General features: G+C 47.1%; 1 protein-coding gene and 1 long non-coding RNA gene across 4 annotated transcripts; one reads left to right on the forward strand and one right to left on the reverse strand.

Annotated features, from left to right (window-relative positions):
- Nucleotides 10,595-14,526, reverse strand: LOC8077939. 2 transcript variants are annotated; one of them, XR_002447647.1, is made up of 2 exons: nt 11,508-14,526; nt 10,595-11,084 (listed from the first exon to the last, which is right to left on the reverse strand). XR_002447647.1 is itself a non-coding variant. In XM_021447792.1 (2 exons), the coding sequence occupies exons 1-2, from the start codon at nt 14,491-14,493 to the stop codon at nt 12,143-12,145; spliced, it is 1,092 nt and encodes a 363-aa protein (XP_021303467.1). In that variant the 5' UTR covers nt 14,494-14,526; the 3' UTR covers nt 10,595-12,142. The 2 variants fall into 2 exon arrangements, 1 of the variants encoding a protein (XP_021303467.1); XM_021447792.1 differs by having other exon boundaries at nt 10,595-12,150; nt 13,410-14,526.
- On the forward strand, nt 15,022-18,305 carry LOC110430304. 2 transcript variants are annotated; one of them, XR_002447649.1, is made up of 3 exons: nt 15,022-16,537; nt 17,602-17,663; nt 17,887-18,305. It is a non-coding gene; the product is annotated as an uncharacterized LOC110430304 (long non-coding RNA). The 2 variants fall into 2 exon arrangements; XR_002447648.1 differs by having other exon boundaries at nt 15,022-17,663.

An 18,512-nucleotide genomic window follows, 5' to 3' on the forward strand; every position in this document is an offset into this window, starting at 1 on the left:
GTAAAAATAAATTGTGGGTATTGTGAAAGGGTTAATGAACAAGTTATAGATGTGATTACTATAGAGATGGGGCGGATGGGATCTCTTTTGGGATGCCCTGGTGTTGTGGCTTATACCTTGCGAGGTTAAGCGTGAAGATATCCGCCTTGTCTCGATTAAGGACTGAGTTGATGATTCATCTTGCCTAACTCATTTATCGTACAACCACTCGCCTTGAATGAGAAAGGCTTAGTCTAAATCCCTCTCGTTAGTATGGCAATCACCTGGAGGCAGGTGTGCAACGGGACACTAAGTGATGTATGTGAAATTGTGGAAATATATGAAAAGAGCTTTGTGAATTATTATGGTATCATGAGATGTGGTCTTAGTGTCCCGTGGTGAGCGCCATTACTTAGCTATGGAGGGTAATGACTTTGATGGATCTGTGCTTGCACGACGGTGTAAGTTATGGTATCCTACTTGTGGGAAAAGTGTACAACCTCTGTAGAGTGTAAATCTATCTGGATAGCCGTGTCCGCGGTCTCGGACGGGTTATGGTTTGGTTTCAACAACTAGATGGATTGGGACGAGTGAAAATATGAGAGTGAGTGTGATTTTGGAAATAAATGGTTGACTGTCATTGTGTTGTGGGAACAAGGGTTCAACAACACTTAAAATTGTGATCAAACCCCTATTTTTAGAAATACTATAGTTAAAACCTGTTGAATAGCCATCCTTGAATTGATATTACCCGGTAATTGTCTTGTTCGAACCTAGGAACAAATAATATGCTATGACAGAAATATTATTATTTAGTATGCTTAGGACTTGTTACTCATCCTGGATACTCATCGCTGTATTTTCTCAAATATAATGATTTTAAAAGTAAAAGGTGTGATTGGTGAAAATAAATTGTGGGTATTGTGAAAGGGTTAATGAACAAGTTATAGATGTGATTACTATGGAGATGGGGCGGATGGGATCTCTTTTGGGATGCCCTGGTGTTGTGGCTTATACCTTGCGGGGTTAAGCGTGAAGATATCCGCCTTGTCTCGATTAAGGACTGAGTTGATGATTCATCTTGCCTAACTCATTTATCGTACAACCACTCGCCTTGAATGAGAAAGGCTTAGTCTAAATCCCTCTCGTTAGTATGGCAATCACCTGGAGGCAGGTGTGCAACGGGACACTAAGTGATGTATGTGAAATTGTGGAAATATATGAAAAGAGCTTTGTGAATTATTATGGTATCATGAGATGTGGTCTTAGTGTCGCGTGGTGAGCGCCATTACTTAGCTATGGAGGGTAATGACTTTGATGGATCTGTGCTTGCACGACGGTGTAAGTTATGGTATCCTACTTGTGGGAAAAGTGTACAACCTCTGCAGAGTGTAAATCTATCTGGATAGCCGTGTCCGCGGTCTCGGGCGGGTTATGGTTTGGTTTCAACAACTAGATGGATTGGGACGAGTGAAAATATGAGAGTGAGTGTGATTTTGGAAATAAATGGTTGACTGCCATTGTGTTGTGGGAACAAGGGTTCAACAACACTTAAAATTGTGATCAAACCCCTATTTTTAGAAATACTATCATATGTGGAAAAAGAGTTCTTTTACAACAGTATTTGTGAAATGAAACCTTGCATGTGTAAAAAGATAGCTTTATGCAAATAAAACTAAGCCTCATCCTTGATTTATCCATATGCATATATACTGTTATCCCCTTCCGTAGGGTAAGGTTGGATTTGCTGAGTACTTTGTACTCACCCTTGCTTTATTAAACAGAGGAAGATCCGGACTTCGATCCCGAAGTGGCGTTCGAGTAAGGTCGTGTCTGCACCCAACTAAGCCTGTGGCATTGGGACTCGTCAGATGTTCGATGGCGATATCGTTTGTTTCTGGGTCCTTTGGACCTATGTTGTATTTTTGTGTCTTATTATTATAGCGTGCCTTTCTTGTCCACGCTTTCCGAGACTACTGCGCTGAAACTTATCTGATGTAATAAATGTATTACTAGCCTCCTGGGACTAGTATTGTATCACATTTGAGTTCCTGGTTTACTAGGGGCGCTTCATTAGTCCATGATTGGACAATTTTTTGTCAAATACAAACGAAAGTGCTACAGTGTCGATTTTGCAAAAAAATTTGGAACTAAACAAGGCCTAAGTGAGGATTAATTTCGAAAAATATAGGTCTTGTTTAGTTCTAAGGCCCTGTTTAGATTGGAGATGAAAATTTTTTAAGTGTCACATCGGATGTGTCAGAAGGATGTCGGAAGGGGTTTTTAGAAACTAATAAAAAAACAAATTACATAGCTCGTCAGAGAAACTGCAAGACAAATCTATTAAGTATAATTAATCTATCATTAGCACATCTGGGTTGCTGTAGCACTTAAGGCTAATTATGGAGTAACTAGGCTTAAAAGATTCGTGTCGCGATTTTCAACTAAACTGTGTAATTAGTTTATTTTTTTATGTACATTTAAGGTTTCATGCATGTGTCCAAAGATTCGATGGGATGGATAAAAAAATTTTGGGTGGGGAACTAAACAGGGTCTAAACTCAAAAAGTTTTCACCATCAAATATTAAAACACATGTAAGAAGTATTAAATATAGATAAAAAAATAAATTAATTATATAGTTTAATTAGAAATCACGAGACAACATCTTTTAAGCTTAGTTAGTCCATGATTAGCCTTAAGTGCTACAGTAACCTATATGTACTTATGATAGATTAATTAGTCTTAATAAATATTTCTCGTAGTTTCTAGACGAGTTATGTAATTAATTTTTTATTAATATTCGAACATCCCTTCTGAACATCCTATAAAACATCTGATATGACATAAAAAAGTTTCCACTTCAACTAAACAAGGCCATATTTTTTTAAAGAACTGTTCTTTATTATGTTTGAGTTAATCATTCTATTCGTATCAAATTTAAAGATATATATATATATACATACACCTCTATATTAGCTTACATTTGTGATAATTTTTATTTTACTTGTCAAAGGTCAAAGCTAACCATCTTACACAAACATAACACAACACAAATTATAGGGCTTGTTTAGTAAAGTTTTTGGGGTTACGATCGGATGTTACATGGGGTGTTCAAACACTAATGAAAAAACAAATTACTGAATCCATCAATAAATCGCAGACGAATTAATTAAGCGTGATTAATCCGTTATTAGCACATATGTTAATGTAGCAATTAGTGTCTAGTCATGGATTAATTAGGCATAAAAGATTCATTAAAAATACTTGCAACCTGTCAAATTAGTTACTTTTTTAACTATATTTAATGCTCTATGCATGTGCTTAAGCATTTGATGGATAGAGTATTAAACAAGGTAATAATAATAATAATAATAATAATAATAATAATAATAATAATAATAATAATAATAATAATAATAATAATAATAATAATAATAATAATAATAATAATAATAATATCTGGTTTTGGCATTCATGCCTCATTTGAATAGAAATTTATCTCTGTCTTTTCAAATGGAACGGATATTGTGCTCTTAGACTGTCTCCAATAGCCTTCACCCATATATGAGATTCATACATTCGTTTGGGTCATGCAGGAGAAAAGGATCACACACACTTTCAACATAAAATAGATTCTATGACATTACTTGATTAAACCGATACAAAAATAAACAAAAATATCCATAAAAAAGACATTCAAAGTTATCATTGCACAAAAACCAGTTGCACTTGGAATTGAGAGCTTACTACATTTGTATAGTTTGTTCAAGGAAAGATACAACAATGAATGATCAGAACACATCGATCACATCAAAAATGAAAATTTCAAAAGACTAATATCTATTTACACACCATATCAGGTTGGAAAGTAAAAAACAACTCATCAACCTAAAAGACAATCATTTTTAATTCGAGGAAGAGCACCAATTGGAACAGGCTCTTCTCACCATCATATGTAAAGTTTTTATTTGCAAGTTCAGCGTAATAAGTTTGCTGCCGTTTTCCAATCCCTTTTCTTCCCGATCAACTAGTGTATCGTCTTCACACTTCAAATTGACCTGCAGCCAATAAGAGATAACAGCATTGGTAATTAATGTATGAGAATGAAAATAAAGAAATGACACTAGACAAGGATTAGAGACACACATAGTAATGATAGAAAGAGGAGTTGAGGTACGAAGAAAAGAAAAGGACCAGAACAAACAATCCAATTCCCCAAATACTCTAGTCTCCCTCAAACCCGACTTTGCCGGGCAATGGTTATCACCAAATGAACTAAGATTCATAACAGATCGTTTACTCTAGATAATATGAGCCATGTCCAGATTAAAGAAGCCCTGAAGGTTAAATCTTTTTTTTTTGAAATAAATGTACTAGAAAAAAATTGTTTTTATCCATGTGCCATCTCAAAGAAGCAATCAGATGAAATTACAATAAAAATCTATAGTATGCATTGTACTTAGAGATGCACTTAGAAATGTACCTGAACGTGTATTTAGAAATGGATAAAAGAAAAATAGAGTTAAATAATGATAACAGATAAAACCAAGTTTTCCAAGTGTCCAAAATGGATAGCAAATAATGAGCTGCAACTGCGAGTAACATGCACATGGAAACACGTTCAGGTACATGCAGCTTTGCAGGCTAATTTTCTGATTTGCTTCGTGTCTGTGAGCAATCCAGCTTGAATAAATGCCTAAACTAAAAGATAAAGATACAGAGTGGAGACTTGTGATCATCAGTATGCATGAGAACTAGTAACAACTAAGCAAGGAGTTTTCACAAAGAACAAGCATTGGTCACATGTTTATACGACATATTGAAACTCGAAGGCACCCTATGTGCGTACTTGACCAAACTCAGGGACGGGATGGTCGGTAGATAGGGAGGAGCAATGTTGGCGTCCTTCACGCTGTTGACACTTGAGGCCGGTGAAGATCTCCATCTCGTCCTGCCTGCCACATAGAAATAGGAAAAAAAAAAGTTTTATTGAAATTTAGTTTACATCAAAAGGCCGCGGGGGCGGAACCGTGCGTGCTTCAAACTTCCCCTGCCGAGTGCCCAAGTCGCTGCTTTGTTAAGCAGTTGCCACCTCCTGAAACGTTGTCAAGGGCAGTGAGCCCCAGGGTAGGAGGACCTCGGCTACGTAGGACGTAGCCGCTGTCCGTGGTGGTCGGCAGGGTTATACCCCCTTGCCGCCGCTCCTCGTCGGTGGGTTATGCCCCCAGCCGCCGGCTTAGGTAGAAGAGAGGGAGAGAGATTAGATGGTAATTCTTTCTTGATTGCCAAGTGTCTAGTTACAAGATATATGTAGCCTCCGGCTCAACCAAAAGGAGTAACAAACTCCACTAATTAAGGACTAACCAAAATAGCTAATATATTTCCTACTTTCCCTCCTAGCCACTGCTGGAGGGCGCCCCCTGGCTGCTGGCCGCGCGCACAGCCGCGCGTTCTTGGGCCCTGCGCACATCTCGGGCCCTATGGCGCCTAGTGTAGACTTGTTTGAACATGACATCTCCCTCCCGTCGAGAGCCAGCTCGTGCTCGAGCTGGAATTGGGGAAACTTGGAGCGGAGTGTGGCGACGTCCTCCCAGGTGGCCGACGCGGCTGAAGCTCCCTTCCACTGAACCAGGGCTTGATGCACACCCCGGGCCAGCCTGTACCGCACCGCGCGCTCCGGCTCAGGATCAATGGCACCATGGTGAAGTAGCGGCAGCTGTGGGGGCGCAGTCGGCGGTGTCCCCTGGAACTTCTTGAGCAGCCCCACATGGAACACGTTGTGGATGCGGGCGCGAGGGGGTAGTTCCAGTCGGACAGCAACCTCGTTGATGACTTCGACGACGCGGTATGGCCCGAAGAAGCGCGGCTTCAGCTTGCCGCCCACAGCTTGAGGTAGAGATGACGCCGTGCGTTGACGGAGTCGAAGCAGCGCCCAGTCACCCACCTGATAGGTGACCTCTCGGTGCGCGCGGTCGTAGAAGCGCTTCTGGTACGCCTGTGCCTGCTCCAGGCGATAGCGGATGTCCGCCAGGAACGCCGCGCGCTCCTCCATGGTCTTGGCAACGGCCGGCACCCTGGTGTCCCCAGGTTCATAGGAGCGGATGGAGGGAGGATCACGCCCGTAGACGATGCGGAAGGGAGTGTCCCGCAAAGATGTCTGGTACGCCGTGTTGAAGAGGTACTCTGCCCATGGCAGCCACCGAAGCCATTCGCGCGGCCTGTCCCCCACTAAGCACCGCAGATACATGATGATGACGCGGTTGGCCGACTCGGACTGTCCGTCGGACTGGGGGTGAAATGCCGAGGTCATCTGTAGCTTGGTGCCCATCAACCGCATCAGCTCCTGCCAGAACGACGACGTGAATACCGTGTCCCGGTCGGAGACCATGGACTGAGGGACACCATGGAGCCTGACGATGTCGTTGAAGAAGGCCTGGGCGACGGATTCAGCGGAGTACGGGTGTGCCAACGGGAGAAAATGGCAGTACTTGCTGAACCTATCCACCACGGTGAGGATCACCGACTTGCCGCGGACTCGTGGCAGCGCCTCCACAAAGTCGAGCGCGACATCAGTCCACACACCCTGGGGAACCGGCAGAGGAAGGAGGAGGCCCGCAGGGTGTTGGTGCTCAGACTTGTAGCGTTGACAGACTTCACATGTACGCACCCGGTCCTGCACAACTTGCTTCATGTTAGGAAAATGGAAATCGCGGCGCAGCCTGTGGAGCGTCCGCTGTACGCCTTCATGGCCATCCTCATGTATGGCCCCCACGATCTCCTGGAGCAGCGGGGAGTCAGCGGGGATGTACAGCCGCCCAGCAAACTGCACCATGCCGTCCACCAGCGCCCAGGGGGCTGTTTTGGTGCCCGCTGTTAGCTCCTCCTGGAGAGCAACAAGGGCCGGGTGTTCCAGCTGAGCTTGCCGGAGCTTGGCGATGAAATCGAAGCGCGGAGAGGAGAGGGCCAGCAGCTCGCCCTCCACTGTGTCACGCCTGGACAGCGCGTCGGCGACCGCGTTCGTTGCCCCCGGCTTGTATTCGACGGAGAAGTCGAATCCCAGCAGCTTGCCAACCCAATGGTGTTGGGGAATGGTGGCCAGGCGCTGGTCCAGGAGGTATTTCAAGCTGTAGTGATCTGTCTGAACGGTGAAACGGCGCCCCCAGAGGTATGGACGCCAGTGACGCACCGCCTGGACCAAGCCAATGAGCTCCCGCTCATATGCTGCCAGGGCGTGATGTCGTGGTGCGACCGGCCGGCTGAAGAAGGCGATGGGATGTCCCTCCTGGATGAGGACAGCACCAAACCCGTGGGACGATGCGTCGCACTCGACGACGAATGGCTTGGTGAAGTCCGGCATAGCGAGCACCGGTGCCGAGGTGACTGCCTCCTTGAGGGCGAGGAAAGCCGAAGTAGCCTCAGGACCCCAGGTGAAGCCCTCCTTCTTGAGGAGCGCGGTGAGCGGCGCGGCGATGGAGCCGTAGTTGTGGATGAACTTGCGGTAGTAGCCCGCAAGCCCCAGGAAGCCGCGCACCGCCCGTGCGGAGCGAGGTACCGGCCAGTCATGAATGGCCTGTACCTTGGAGGAGTCCATGGCCACCCCTGCCGCCGAGATCGTGTGGCCGAGGTAAGCGACCGAGGCGACCCCGAAAGCACACTTGGAGCGTTTGACGAAGAGGGTGTGCTGACGGAGCTCGCTGAGGACGGCCCGGAGGTGTCGGAGGTGGTCGGCCCAGGACTTGCTGTAGATCAAAATATCATCAAAGAAAACAAGGACAAACCGGCGGAGGAAAGGCCTCAAGACGTCGTTCATGAGGGCCTGAAATGTTGCCGGGGCGTTGCAGAGGCCGAACGGCATCACCAGGAACTCATATAGGCCGTCGTGGGTGCGGAACGCCGTCTTGTGTACGTCCTCCGGCCTCATGCGCACTTGGTGGTACCCCGAGCGCAAGTCGAGCTTGGTGAAGTACTTGGCGCCGTGGAGCTCATCCAAAAGCTCGTCGACGACGGGGATAGGGAACGCATCCTTCACCGTGACCGCGTTGAGGGCGCGGTAGTCGACGCAGAATCTCCAGGAGGCGTCCGGCTTCTTGACGAGGAGGACCGGCGACGAGAAGGCGGAGTCGCTGCGCCGGACGATGCCGTTCGCGATCATGGTCGCGCACTGCTGCTCCAGCTCCGTCTTGTGGGCGGCCGGGTACCGGTAGGGCCGCACTGCCACTGGCTCGGTGCCGGGCTTGAGGAGGATGCGGTGTGCGCGGCCACGCGCTGGAGGAAGGCCCCGCGGCTCCGCAAACACGTCGGCGAACGCGGCGAGCAGCTCCTCCAGGAGGGGCTCGGCCACTGAAGTAGAGTGGAGGCGCGGTGGTGTTGGTGGAGCGACGCTGCGCGAGCAGACCTGCTGGTCTGCCATTTTGAACGCCATGGTCCCTGCAGCCACATTCCAGATAATATCGCCCAAAGTCGCCAGCCACTGGTTGCCTAGCACCAAGTCATATCCGGCCAGGGGCATGATGTATAAGTCGACCGCGAACGCCCGGCTGTCGATGACAATGGGCGCTTGGCGCAGAACGCCCGGGCAGGAGATGCGTTCGCCATTGGCCACGGTCGCCGTGAGCCGAGGCCGAGGCTCGACCGGCAGGCCAGCTCGCTGCGCGGCTGCTTCGCCGATGAAGCAGTGGGTGGAGCCCGTGTCGATAAGGGCGAGCAGTGTGGCCGCGCCCACCTGCATCCTCCTCAAGCCCGGCACCGAGCCGGTGGCAGTGCGGCCCTACCGGTACCCGGCCGCCCACAAGACGGAGCTGGAGCAGCAGTGCGCGACCATGATCGCGAACGGCATCGTCCGGCGCAGCGACTCCGCCTTCTCGTCGCCGGTCCTCCTCGTCAAGAAGCCGAGGGCTGGGAGTGGTGGGAGGAAGAGGATCGACGGCTCTGATACCAGGTTGTCAAGGGCAGTGAGCCCCAGGGTAGGAGGACCTCGGCTACGTAGGTCGTAGCCGCTGTCCGTGGTGGCCGGCAGGGGTATACCCCCTTGCCGCCGCTCCTCGTCGGTGGGTTATGCCCCCAGCCGCCGGCTTAGGTAGAAGAGAGGGAGAGAGATTAGATGGTAATTCTTTCTTGATTGCCAAGTGTCTGGTTACAAGATATATGTAGCCTCCGGCTCAACCAAAAGGAGTAACAAACTCCACTAATTAAGGACTAACCAAAATAGCTAATATATTTCCTACTTTCCCTCCTAGCCACTGCTGGAGGGCGCCCCCTGGCTGCTGGCCGCGCGCACAGCCGCGCGTTCCTGGGCCCTGCGCACATCTCGAGCCCTATGGCGCCTAGTGTAGACTTGTTTGAACATGACAAACGTGAAGAAAATCAAATCGATGAGGTTGATTGAGCAGGACAGTGCTGCTACTGCTAGGGCTTGGACATGGACAGAGGAAATCTGTGGCCTGCTAAAGGAAAATCTGAACAGAACTGCAATTCTATACAAAAAGAGGGACAAAGTTTCAGCATGAGAACCCGTTAGGCAGGGTGAATGCTGAATTATGTAGCCTTGTACTATCCGAGCATGATCGCTGCAGGGGCATAGGCACAAAGGTGTTTCCACAAACACGCGGCGGACGCGCATGGGGTAAGGTTAGGGGAATGGAGAAAACAGATGGTTGAGAACTTGTGAGCATCTCCAACAATGTAATTGGACTTTGCATTATTGAAATTTACTAAAAACCTTAAAAATTGTTCTCCAACAGTTTTGCATTTAACTTATGCATTTTAGCAAACTTGGCATTTGATTGACCAAACTTGGCATTTTTGCATAGCACAATGGCTTGGCAATTTTGATATCACGAGATTCTTGCACTCCTTGTCGTGCCCGTACCCCCCACGTCGCGGTAGTTTCCCGCGAGACGAGTCCTCCCCGCGCGCGACTCTTTTCTTTCCCCCGCGCACCGCCTCCTTTCTTCGCGCGCCACCTTCTTTCTTCGCGCAGGGACGAAGAGATCCATCGCCGCCTCCTTTTCTTGCAGCGACGCGAGGCTAGGAGATCCATCGCCGCATCTTCACCGTGCCGCTCCAGTACCACAACGCCGTCATCTTGTTGGGGTTCACCGCCGTGAGGAAGACGTCGAAGTCCACGCGCTGCTGCCGCGTCGAGTTGATCACGGAGATCTATCGCGGCGAAGGAACGCGCGACGGGCGAAGGAATTGCGCGCGAAAAAGAAAGCGCCCGCGCAACGTGAGAGAAAATTTCCCGCAAAGATGAAAGATTCCCGGACAAAAATAGTTGAGTCCTCTTTTTCGGGAAATGCCAAGTCAAAAATGCCAAACACTTGGAAATGAACTTATTTTTTCTTTGGCAAAACGTCTAGAGACTTGGCAAACTCCAACAAATGGCAAATTCCAATTGCATAACTGTTGGAAATGCTCACGGGTGGAGTTTGGAAGAAAGTACTTGTGCGCGATACAGTGTCGTTCCATTTACAGGAGCTCCTCAGAGGATAGCGCACTGACGCGTCCTGCAGCTACGTGCCATTGTTCGTGCAGCCAAACAACATAGTAAGTAGTTTGCTATATTCGCCATAGAGTGTGTTACATAGCTTATAACTCTAGTCTAAGCACCATTTGAGTGAACTTTATTTATTCAGTAATAATGCCATAGCTCAAGTAGATACGCATCTATAATGCCATATAAATATACATATTATCCCTCTGTCCAAGAATGATAAGCATATTTTTGACTATCCAAAGAACTCCTTCAGTTCCTTGCCTTTTTACATCAAAGTCAAAGAATCCACATTGATAATTGTCCACACGACAAAATCCTTTACAATATTTTATTCTCATCAAGCTGAGGATAGAATCTGATTTACAACTTCATACATCTGGAGTTCCTGCAGTTGCAGCATTTAATGGGAGTCCTGCCTGTGGTTTTGGTGACTCCAGTTTCCTACATTGCAAGGTCTCAAAGCATAATTAAAACAAGGAGCAAGATGCAAACTTCAAAGGAAAAACTTGAAATATTTGCATTTCGACAGGGAGAATGCACTGAAACTTTCCTAGAAAAGCTAGTTTAAGATCCATAACTTCATTTAACACCTCTTATAAGGACAAGTGCCTACAGGGAAAAGAAAAGGTAATGTCAATCCTTTATCTAGAAAAAATAGAACAATGGCAAAAAGTAGTCACACAAAGAACTCAATAAAGGAGAGAAAAGATTAGTGTAAAGTTTATTTCTATTACAAATGTAGAATATGTTAAATTGTTAATAGCACTACACTGCCAACATATTATAATTGTAGAAAATGTTAAAAGCACAAATAGAGCAGGAAAACATTCATGACTAGGTGGAATGTTTTTTTTTGAATTTTGACTAGGTGGAATGTGCTTTCCACTCAGGAGATCAAGCAAGACAGTGCCAAAACTGCAAACTTCTTAGGACTTACTCTGCCTGCAGAACGGATAACAGTTCAAAATGAAGAAAGAGACACATTGCCAAAATGTTTCATGGGATACTATTGCTAGTATGTGACACATTTACCTGTCTTAAGATACTCAGGAGCCGTGAAGGACAAATTAGTACCGTAGCTCTTCTTCTTTTTTTACAAGAGTTTTACCTCAGCTTTTAAGAAAGCAAAGTTAGATACAAGACTGGGGAATCCAGTTTCTCAGGAAAACAAAAGCGACAACTAGAAGAACAATGCTAGAGAAAGATTAAATTTCGTAAACATCTGTCACTACTGTTATGCTAGGCTTGAAGTTCCTCATCCAGCAGAGCACTTCGTCCTTCACTTGCATGATACACTGGCGGTCAGCTTCCTTGAGGAGCACACTCCATTTCTGCAGATATGATAATGCAACATAGATGATGTCAATTGGAGACTTTGGATACTTGTGCTAAATAGCCATCTTGTTTCTATTATTCCAAATGGCCCAGGCAAATCCTGCAAAAATGAATAAAGTTAAGCTAACAGGAAGGGGGCCCTTGTCCTGAAGCCACGATTCAGATAAACTCTTCATATATGTTGGATAATCAGTCCATTTGAAGATCACTAGGAGAAAACCCAGATCATCCAGGCTACAATGCAATCAAACAAAATATGGTTCACTGAATTGGTACTGTAGCTCTTTCCATCCCAGCTGTTCTTCATCAGACCAAAACATGCCAGTCTAGGGTTACCATCCTACAAAATTGGCCCACAGTCAAAACACAAAAGGATCAAAGCTTTTGTATGAAAGATATGAGAAGCAACTATGAACAAGTAAAAATCTACCACATCAAAGAAGACCCTGTATGCATGCAGGTCATGATAGGGTGCCCTCCCTTTGCTACTGCAGCACTGGAATGTCTGTGCCACATAAAGCGGAGCCCTCATCCCCATTGCCCAACTCAACGGATTTGTCTCCCCTTCCACATAACCACCATGAGGATGAAATGCAACTATCATCTTTTTTTAACATAGAGATACTATCATATGTCATCAGATTGATAATCCACCTAATGATCAAAAATCCTAAATGCTAAAAGATCCTGACAGCCATATCCCTTCAAGAGTGGTCCACATGAAAGGTTGTAACAATTTGAACCGCCCCTAATAAGTACCATTTGTTGGAACCAACATTTGCAGGTTAGATGCAAATCAAGCTACAGATATCCTCTAGCATGGCCTAAAAATCAATGGCATGAATGACTAACATGCCCTTACTGTTTCAGCACTCCCATAGTCAAGATAGTTGAGTCTAGACTCGAGAATTGTTTGATTCACACTTGATCCAAATACTTAAAAGTTTGAACTTGCTGACAGCGAAGGCTCACATAGGCTTCCGCCTTCAGCATGTACACCAAACCAAGGCTTTTAGCAATTAGCATGAGCAAGCAGAGATGTACACATTTACACAAGAAATATTATACAGAAGTTATTATAATTGGATAAGAACCCAAAAGTTTCAGATTCAATAAAATTTTCAGCTCTCGGCTGTTACAGCAACATCACTAGTATGGTAATAAACAAGATTAATCAATCTAATAATAGCCGTCAACACACATAGTCTTGGTAGTCAATGCAATAGGTAACTAAACATGCCAAGCCCTCCAAGCAACTAAAACGGAACTCGAAGCACTTTGCCCAAAATCTTTGTCAGTCGCTCTTCAGTGGATAGAAAAGGAAGCTCTAGTCACATGATCAGTAGCTCCGAACGTCGTGGCTACCGCACCACCAAGACGCATCCCCCGGCGGCGGCAGAGCGGGAGCAGAAGGCATACTGCACACGAAAGCAGGCGGCAGCAGAACGGGAGCAGAGGGCATACCGCACACGAACGCAGGCGGCTGCAGAACGGGAGCAGAGGGGATACCGCACACGAACGCAGGCGGCGGCAGAACGGGAGCAGAGGGCATACCGCACACGAACGCAGGCGGCTGCAGAACGGGAGCAGAGGGCATACCGCACACGAACGTCGTGGTGTCATTGTTGCTATGGAAAGCAGAGGGCCAAGCATCCTGCCCGCAGAACACATCGGCGACGTCCCTGACATTTGTCCGGGAGCAGTTCTCGAGCGTAGGAAGAGCGCCGCCGGCCGTCGTGTAGCCCCCGTCGAACGACTTCTCTGGTTCAGGCCAAAATCTTGAAAAATCTGGTGTATCGCCGATCTTCAACTGCGACGTTGTTGCCTCACCCTCACCCTCTGCCTTAGACATCAGCGCAATGCAGTCTGATGTCGACTTCTCTGGTTCAGGCCAAAATCTTGAAAAAACTGATATATCACCGATCTTCAACTGCGAGGTTGTTGCCTTGCCGTCTGCCTTGGTCATCAGCGCGATGCAGTCCAATGTATCACTTTGCCCTGACGGGGGGAGCAGAGGCCTGACCTGTTCTTGCGACTTGGCCGCTGAAGCTGGCGCAGAGGAATAGAAAAGCTGCCGCCTTGCCTTGACGGGGGGAGCAGAGGCCTCACCGACAGCCTTCCTCTTGCGCGCTGAGGCAGAGGATGACGGTGTCGACGTGGATCCGTTGCTGCTGCGCGAATGGGTATGCGCCTTGTAGACGTTGCAAAGAACCAGCTGGGGCTCGCCGCCGTGGACGCGCTCGTGATCGGCTTCTTGGCCATCGCTGAACTCCAGCATGTACCACTCGGTCCTCTCGCTGCAGTTCTTCCCGATCTTGAGCTTGTAGGAGAAATACTGGCTGTGTCCGGCGCAATCGCCCTCGTCGTCGAGCACGCGGCGGGGGGCGCGCTCGGAGTGCCACGTGCCCACCCCACCGGCAACCAGTCGCGACTTGCGGCTGTCGCTGCTGCTCTTGGGCCTGACGTGGGTGAAGAAGAACCACGAGCTGGAGCTGCCCTTCCCTTTCTTCGCCGGAGCCGGATCGAAGAGCGTCGTGAGCTGGGCCGGTTCGGCGGTGTAGATGTCGGCGTCGTGGAAATGTGCCGCGGCGGTGGCAGGGAGGGGCTCGCCGGCGATCTTGAGGCGGAGGAAGGAGAGGAGCTCCGACGGGGTGAAAGAGCAATCGCCCGGCGGAGGAGGCATGGTGACTCTAGGAGGCGGAGGAAGAGGCGAATCTGGCGCAAAAGACGGCGGGGGAGGGAAGAAGAAGGTCGAGGGCGCGAATCCTCAAATCTGGCGCAAAAGGCGGCGGCGGAGGGAAGAGGTCGAGAGCGCGTGGATCCTGCCGGCCTCGCGCGCGTCCCCCTCTTATATCCAGGGTTCGGGTCGCAGATCGATCCACATCGCCGAACAACCGTTGGATCCGGAAATAACGCGATGTGGACCGTTCGATCAGGGCCATAGCGGGTCTGGGCCCATTAGCCCAAAACCCATGTGCTCGCGGGTGCTCGCGGAACCCGCACAATCCCTTCCCCCGTTTGCTCTTTCTTGTCGGGCCGGCGTGAGCCCGTGACGCCGTCTGCGGTCTGCCTGCGCCGCGCCGCGCCGCGCCCATCTCTCTCCTCCCGCTGCCCTCCCTCCGATGTCCCCTGCTTCTTCCCTTCTGCTGGCTGGGGTGCCGAAGAGGCGCGTGGTGCGGTCGGCCCCAGGCCTCCTGTGGCGGTGCTAGTTCTTTGAGGTTGTTAGCGATTCCTCAGTCCTCACTCTCCTGCCACTGTCACCGCCGCCTCCATCGCGCCTGCTCTCCTCTCCCCTCTCGCATGGCAGAGGTGCGGCGCAAGGAGGTCACCTCCTCCGAGGCTAGGAGGCCACATCGAGCTGCTGAGCTGGAGGCGCGAGGCCAAAGCGATTCCCAGGCGCGGAGAGACAGCGGCCGCGTCGAACCCGTCGCTGATGAGCGCTGCCACGCGCTCCCCCTGCCGCAGCATCACCCTCGCCGCCTTTCCTTTCCTGTTCCTCTCCCCTCGTGCGCAGAGTGGAGGAGGAGATGAAGCGCAGATGTGCGGGCGGCCATGGTAGTGGCATGGTGCTGCTGCTGGGCTGGAGCTGCAGATGCTCGAGGATGCCCCATAGTGTTCGATGAAATGCTCGTTCGGAACGCTGTGACCTTCCTGTTGTCTGGCAAGGGTGTCCGGTGTTACTTTAGCTTTTCCTTACATCTCTACTGTTCTGTTTGGTTTGGTCGCTTATCATGTTAAATTTTGCAGCTTTTCAAAGGAAACACTACCTGTGGGTTGTATTCAGGCCAAGACAAGATCAATGTGCTACAGTTACAGAGCCAGTACATAATACAGTGTGTCGCGCACAGGAGAAAGAGAAGGAAGAACAGAATGGCTCAGACCAGCAAAATGAGGTGCAAGAAGTCCATTGAAGTAGCCTGCTAAGATCATGCAACAAGCTGCAGCAACTAGAGGTATTCCAGGGTCCCCCGACATGGGCTTTCAACCTGAAGCTCTTGAAGAAAGACAACTGGGAGATGCATTCTGTCACACTCTGCTCGGTGCTGAAGCTACTGCAGTTGCTACCAATCCTGCTGCTGTAACAACTGAAGCTGCTGCTCTTGCTACCAGTTCTGCCATCGGATCTGCTGAAGCTACTGAAAATGGTATCAATGCTGCTACCATGCCTGGAAATCATTGGCGGAGCGACTCAATTGTTGGGGTTCCCTCTGGCAGGTTTTTCTATTTCGTTGCCGGACAAACTCTCATTCAAGATATGCAGTGTGAAGGTTCATTGGTAGTTGCTATCCGGGGGGAGGCGATTGGTGCTGGTCTATGGCCAGGCAACATCGCCCCCACTAATATAAGCAGGACATGAACAAAAGGTTTCATGTCAGCCTGAGCAGAAGGCTGCCTAGTTTCTGATGACAGAGTGATGCCTGGTTCAAGCTGTTTATCAACGAGGATACCTGCCTTTTCTCAGCTTTTGTATACTCTTGTGGATACCTGCCCTTTCTCAGCTTTTGTTTGCTCCTGATGTGTTAGTGTTGCCCAGTCAGCTGCTTCAACGAGGATTTGTTCTTGCAACATGGATTCATTTGTATAAGTAAAGTTCTGATTCTTGTCTAACCGCATGCTATCAGTTTAGACTGCTGAAAAATCATTTTATATGGTCGTTCTAGGTTCAATTTTCAAAAGTACATCCTAAGGTCCTTGGAGGATGAATTAAATATAGTTGTTAGCATAAGGTAAGAAATGTGCATAATTACTTACTGCTTTACTCATTTGTATCATCAATTAATTTACTAGGTCTGCCCTTATGGGCTTCTGCTGTGTATGTCATGCTCTTCAATGGCCATTGCAAATTATATTTTTTTCATATTCTAGAAAATTATTGTAGGCATTCTCTGTTTTCAAATTAAACTATCAGATCACACATAAATTAGAGCTCACACTCCAAATGTTCGGCCACTTATATGTGATTTGGCGGGATATAGTTTCTGGGGCACATGGGTGGTCTGCAGAAACGATGCTAGTTTATTTTTATTTTGATTTTGCTTTGTCTAGGATGGCACAACTTATTCTGGCTTTCTATGATTCCCCTTGTAGTAAGTGCTTATAGTATTTGTGTATTATCCCTTTTGTGGTAAAGGTTTTGTTTGGCTGATGTTAAAGGCGCTTTCCTATCTGTAAGTGATTGGCTATAATTGCTATGATGGCTATTGAAATTAGTAATTACAGAGAGGCATACCAGTGATAAAATGTGATGACCATCTGGTTTGGAAGCCTCGTCTGGTTCTCCATCTCATCCATTTCAGGTCAGCAAGGGCCCAAAAGGTATCTCGGCAACTAGCATGTTAGCTTGAACACAAAGCATCCAGACAACCTATACATGGCGCTTTGAACCCTGAGTTGGGTGCATTGATCAAATTATGAATTTTATCAACAATTATGATGAGATAAGCAGACGATTACATTTCATTTGCTGTATAGTGAGTTTTGTCTCCATTCTTCTATATGTACTTGGGAAAATAAAAAGAAGGTCGCAAATTCTTTAAAAAAAATCCCTGCAGAGTGCATTTGAAATTGCATCTTTTGGGTTTGGGTAAGATTGCTTTAGAGGCTTGGAAACATCTTCTGTGGCAAATTTGTAGTCTGTGTGAAGACTTTGCTTATGACAAACATATGTGCATTACGAATTTGGCCTGAGGTCCTGCTTCAGTGACAACTTTGAGTTTATCGTTGCAAGTGTCTGTTGTTTTAGGGTTTAGAAAATTCTACTTATTAACCAATTTCATTCTTTATTTTACAGTGCTATTGTCCAATTTATGTGCAGCTAATGTCACCCTTCCACTCTATGCCCTTGTATCTAAGGTGAAAACATATTCACATTGCTTACTGATATTCAAATTCAATCACAAGCCAACATTGCCACCAGAGTGATAAGTGATAGCTGAATTATTATTTACTTCACTCCATAATAGAATTCAGAACTCTAGGAGGGCTGCCACACAATGACACAACTCTGAGCTAGCATTGGCTTTGCCAAATACATTTCTTCTCTTGCAATACTAAGTTGGAGAGGTTTGCTTTCCAGATGGTATCGCCTGATCAGTGATCACAAGAGAACAAATTTTCGCCAAGCAGACAATGAAGGCCCTGAAGAAATGGCACAAGGCCGTCGCGAAAGAAGCAGAACCAGAAGGAACCATGAGAAAAGGAGATAAAAGGGTAGAAAGCTGCTGTCGGGCTAATGCAATCGCCTTAATAGGAATGCAATTACAGTACAATATTTCTCAAATTAGGACTAAATCTTAATAAAAAACCATGATGCCTAAGGGTCTGTCGGATTCTCAGCTCAAGTTTAGAGGTCTAAAATTTATTTAGGACTAAACTTTAGACATCTAAACTTTAGCCACGAGCTCTAAAAACTTTAGGGCACTTTGGCTCACTTTAGCCACTAAACTTTAGATGCTTTTGATGATATACAGTTTCTTGAAAAAATATTGCATGAAAGAACAGTTCTCTTGAAAAAATATTTTTTTTAGATAAGGGATATATAAAAATATCCGGCCTCTACATCCGGGGATGTACACAGCCAATTATTACAACGTTTGGAATAAAAAAGAGAAGATAGAGCAAGCCATGGTCTTAAACAATGACTAGGAAATTAAAGCGGACAATAAATATGTTTACATCCTTTATTAGAAATCTCTAAAGCAA

This window comes from Sorghum bicolor, chromosome 9 (assembly GCF_000003195.3).
Source record: "Sorghum bicolor cultivar BTx623 chromosome 9, Sorghum_bicolor_NCBIv3, whole genome shotgun sequence".
Classification (NCBI taxonomy): domain Eukaryota; kingdom Viridiplantae; phylum Streptophyta; class Magnoliopsida; order Poales; family Poaceae; genus Sorghum; species Sorghum bicolor.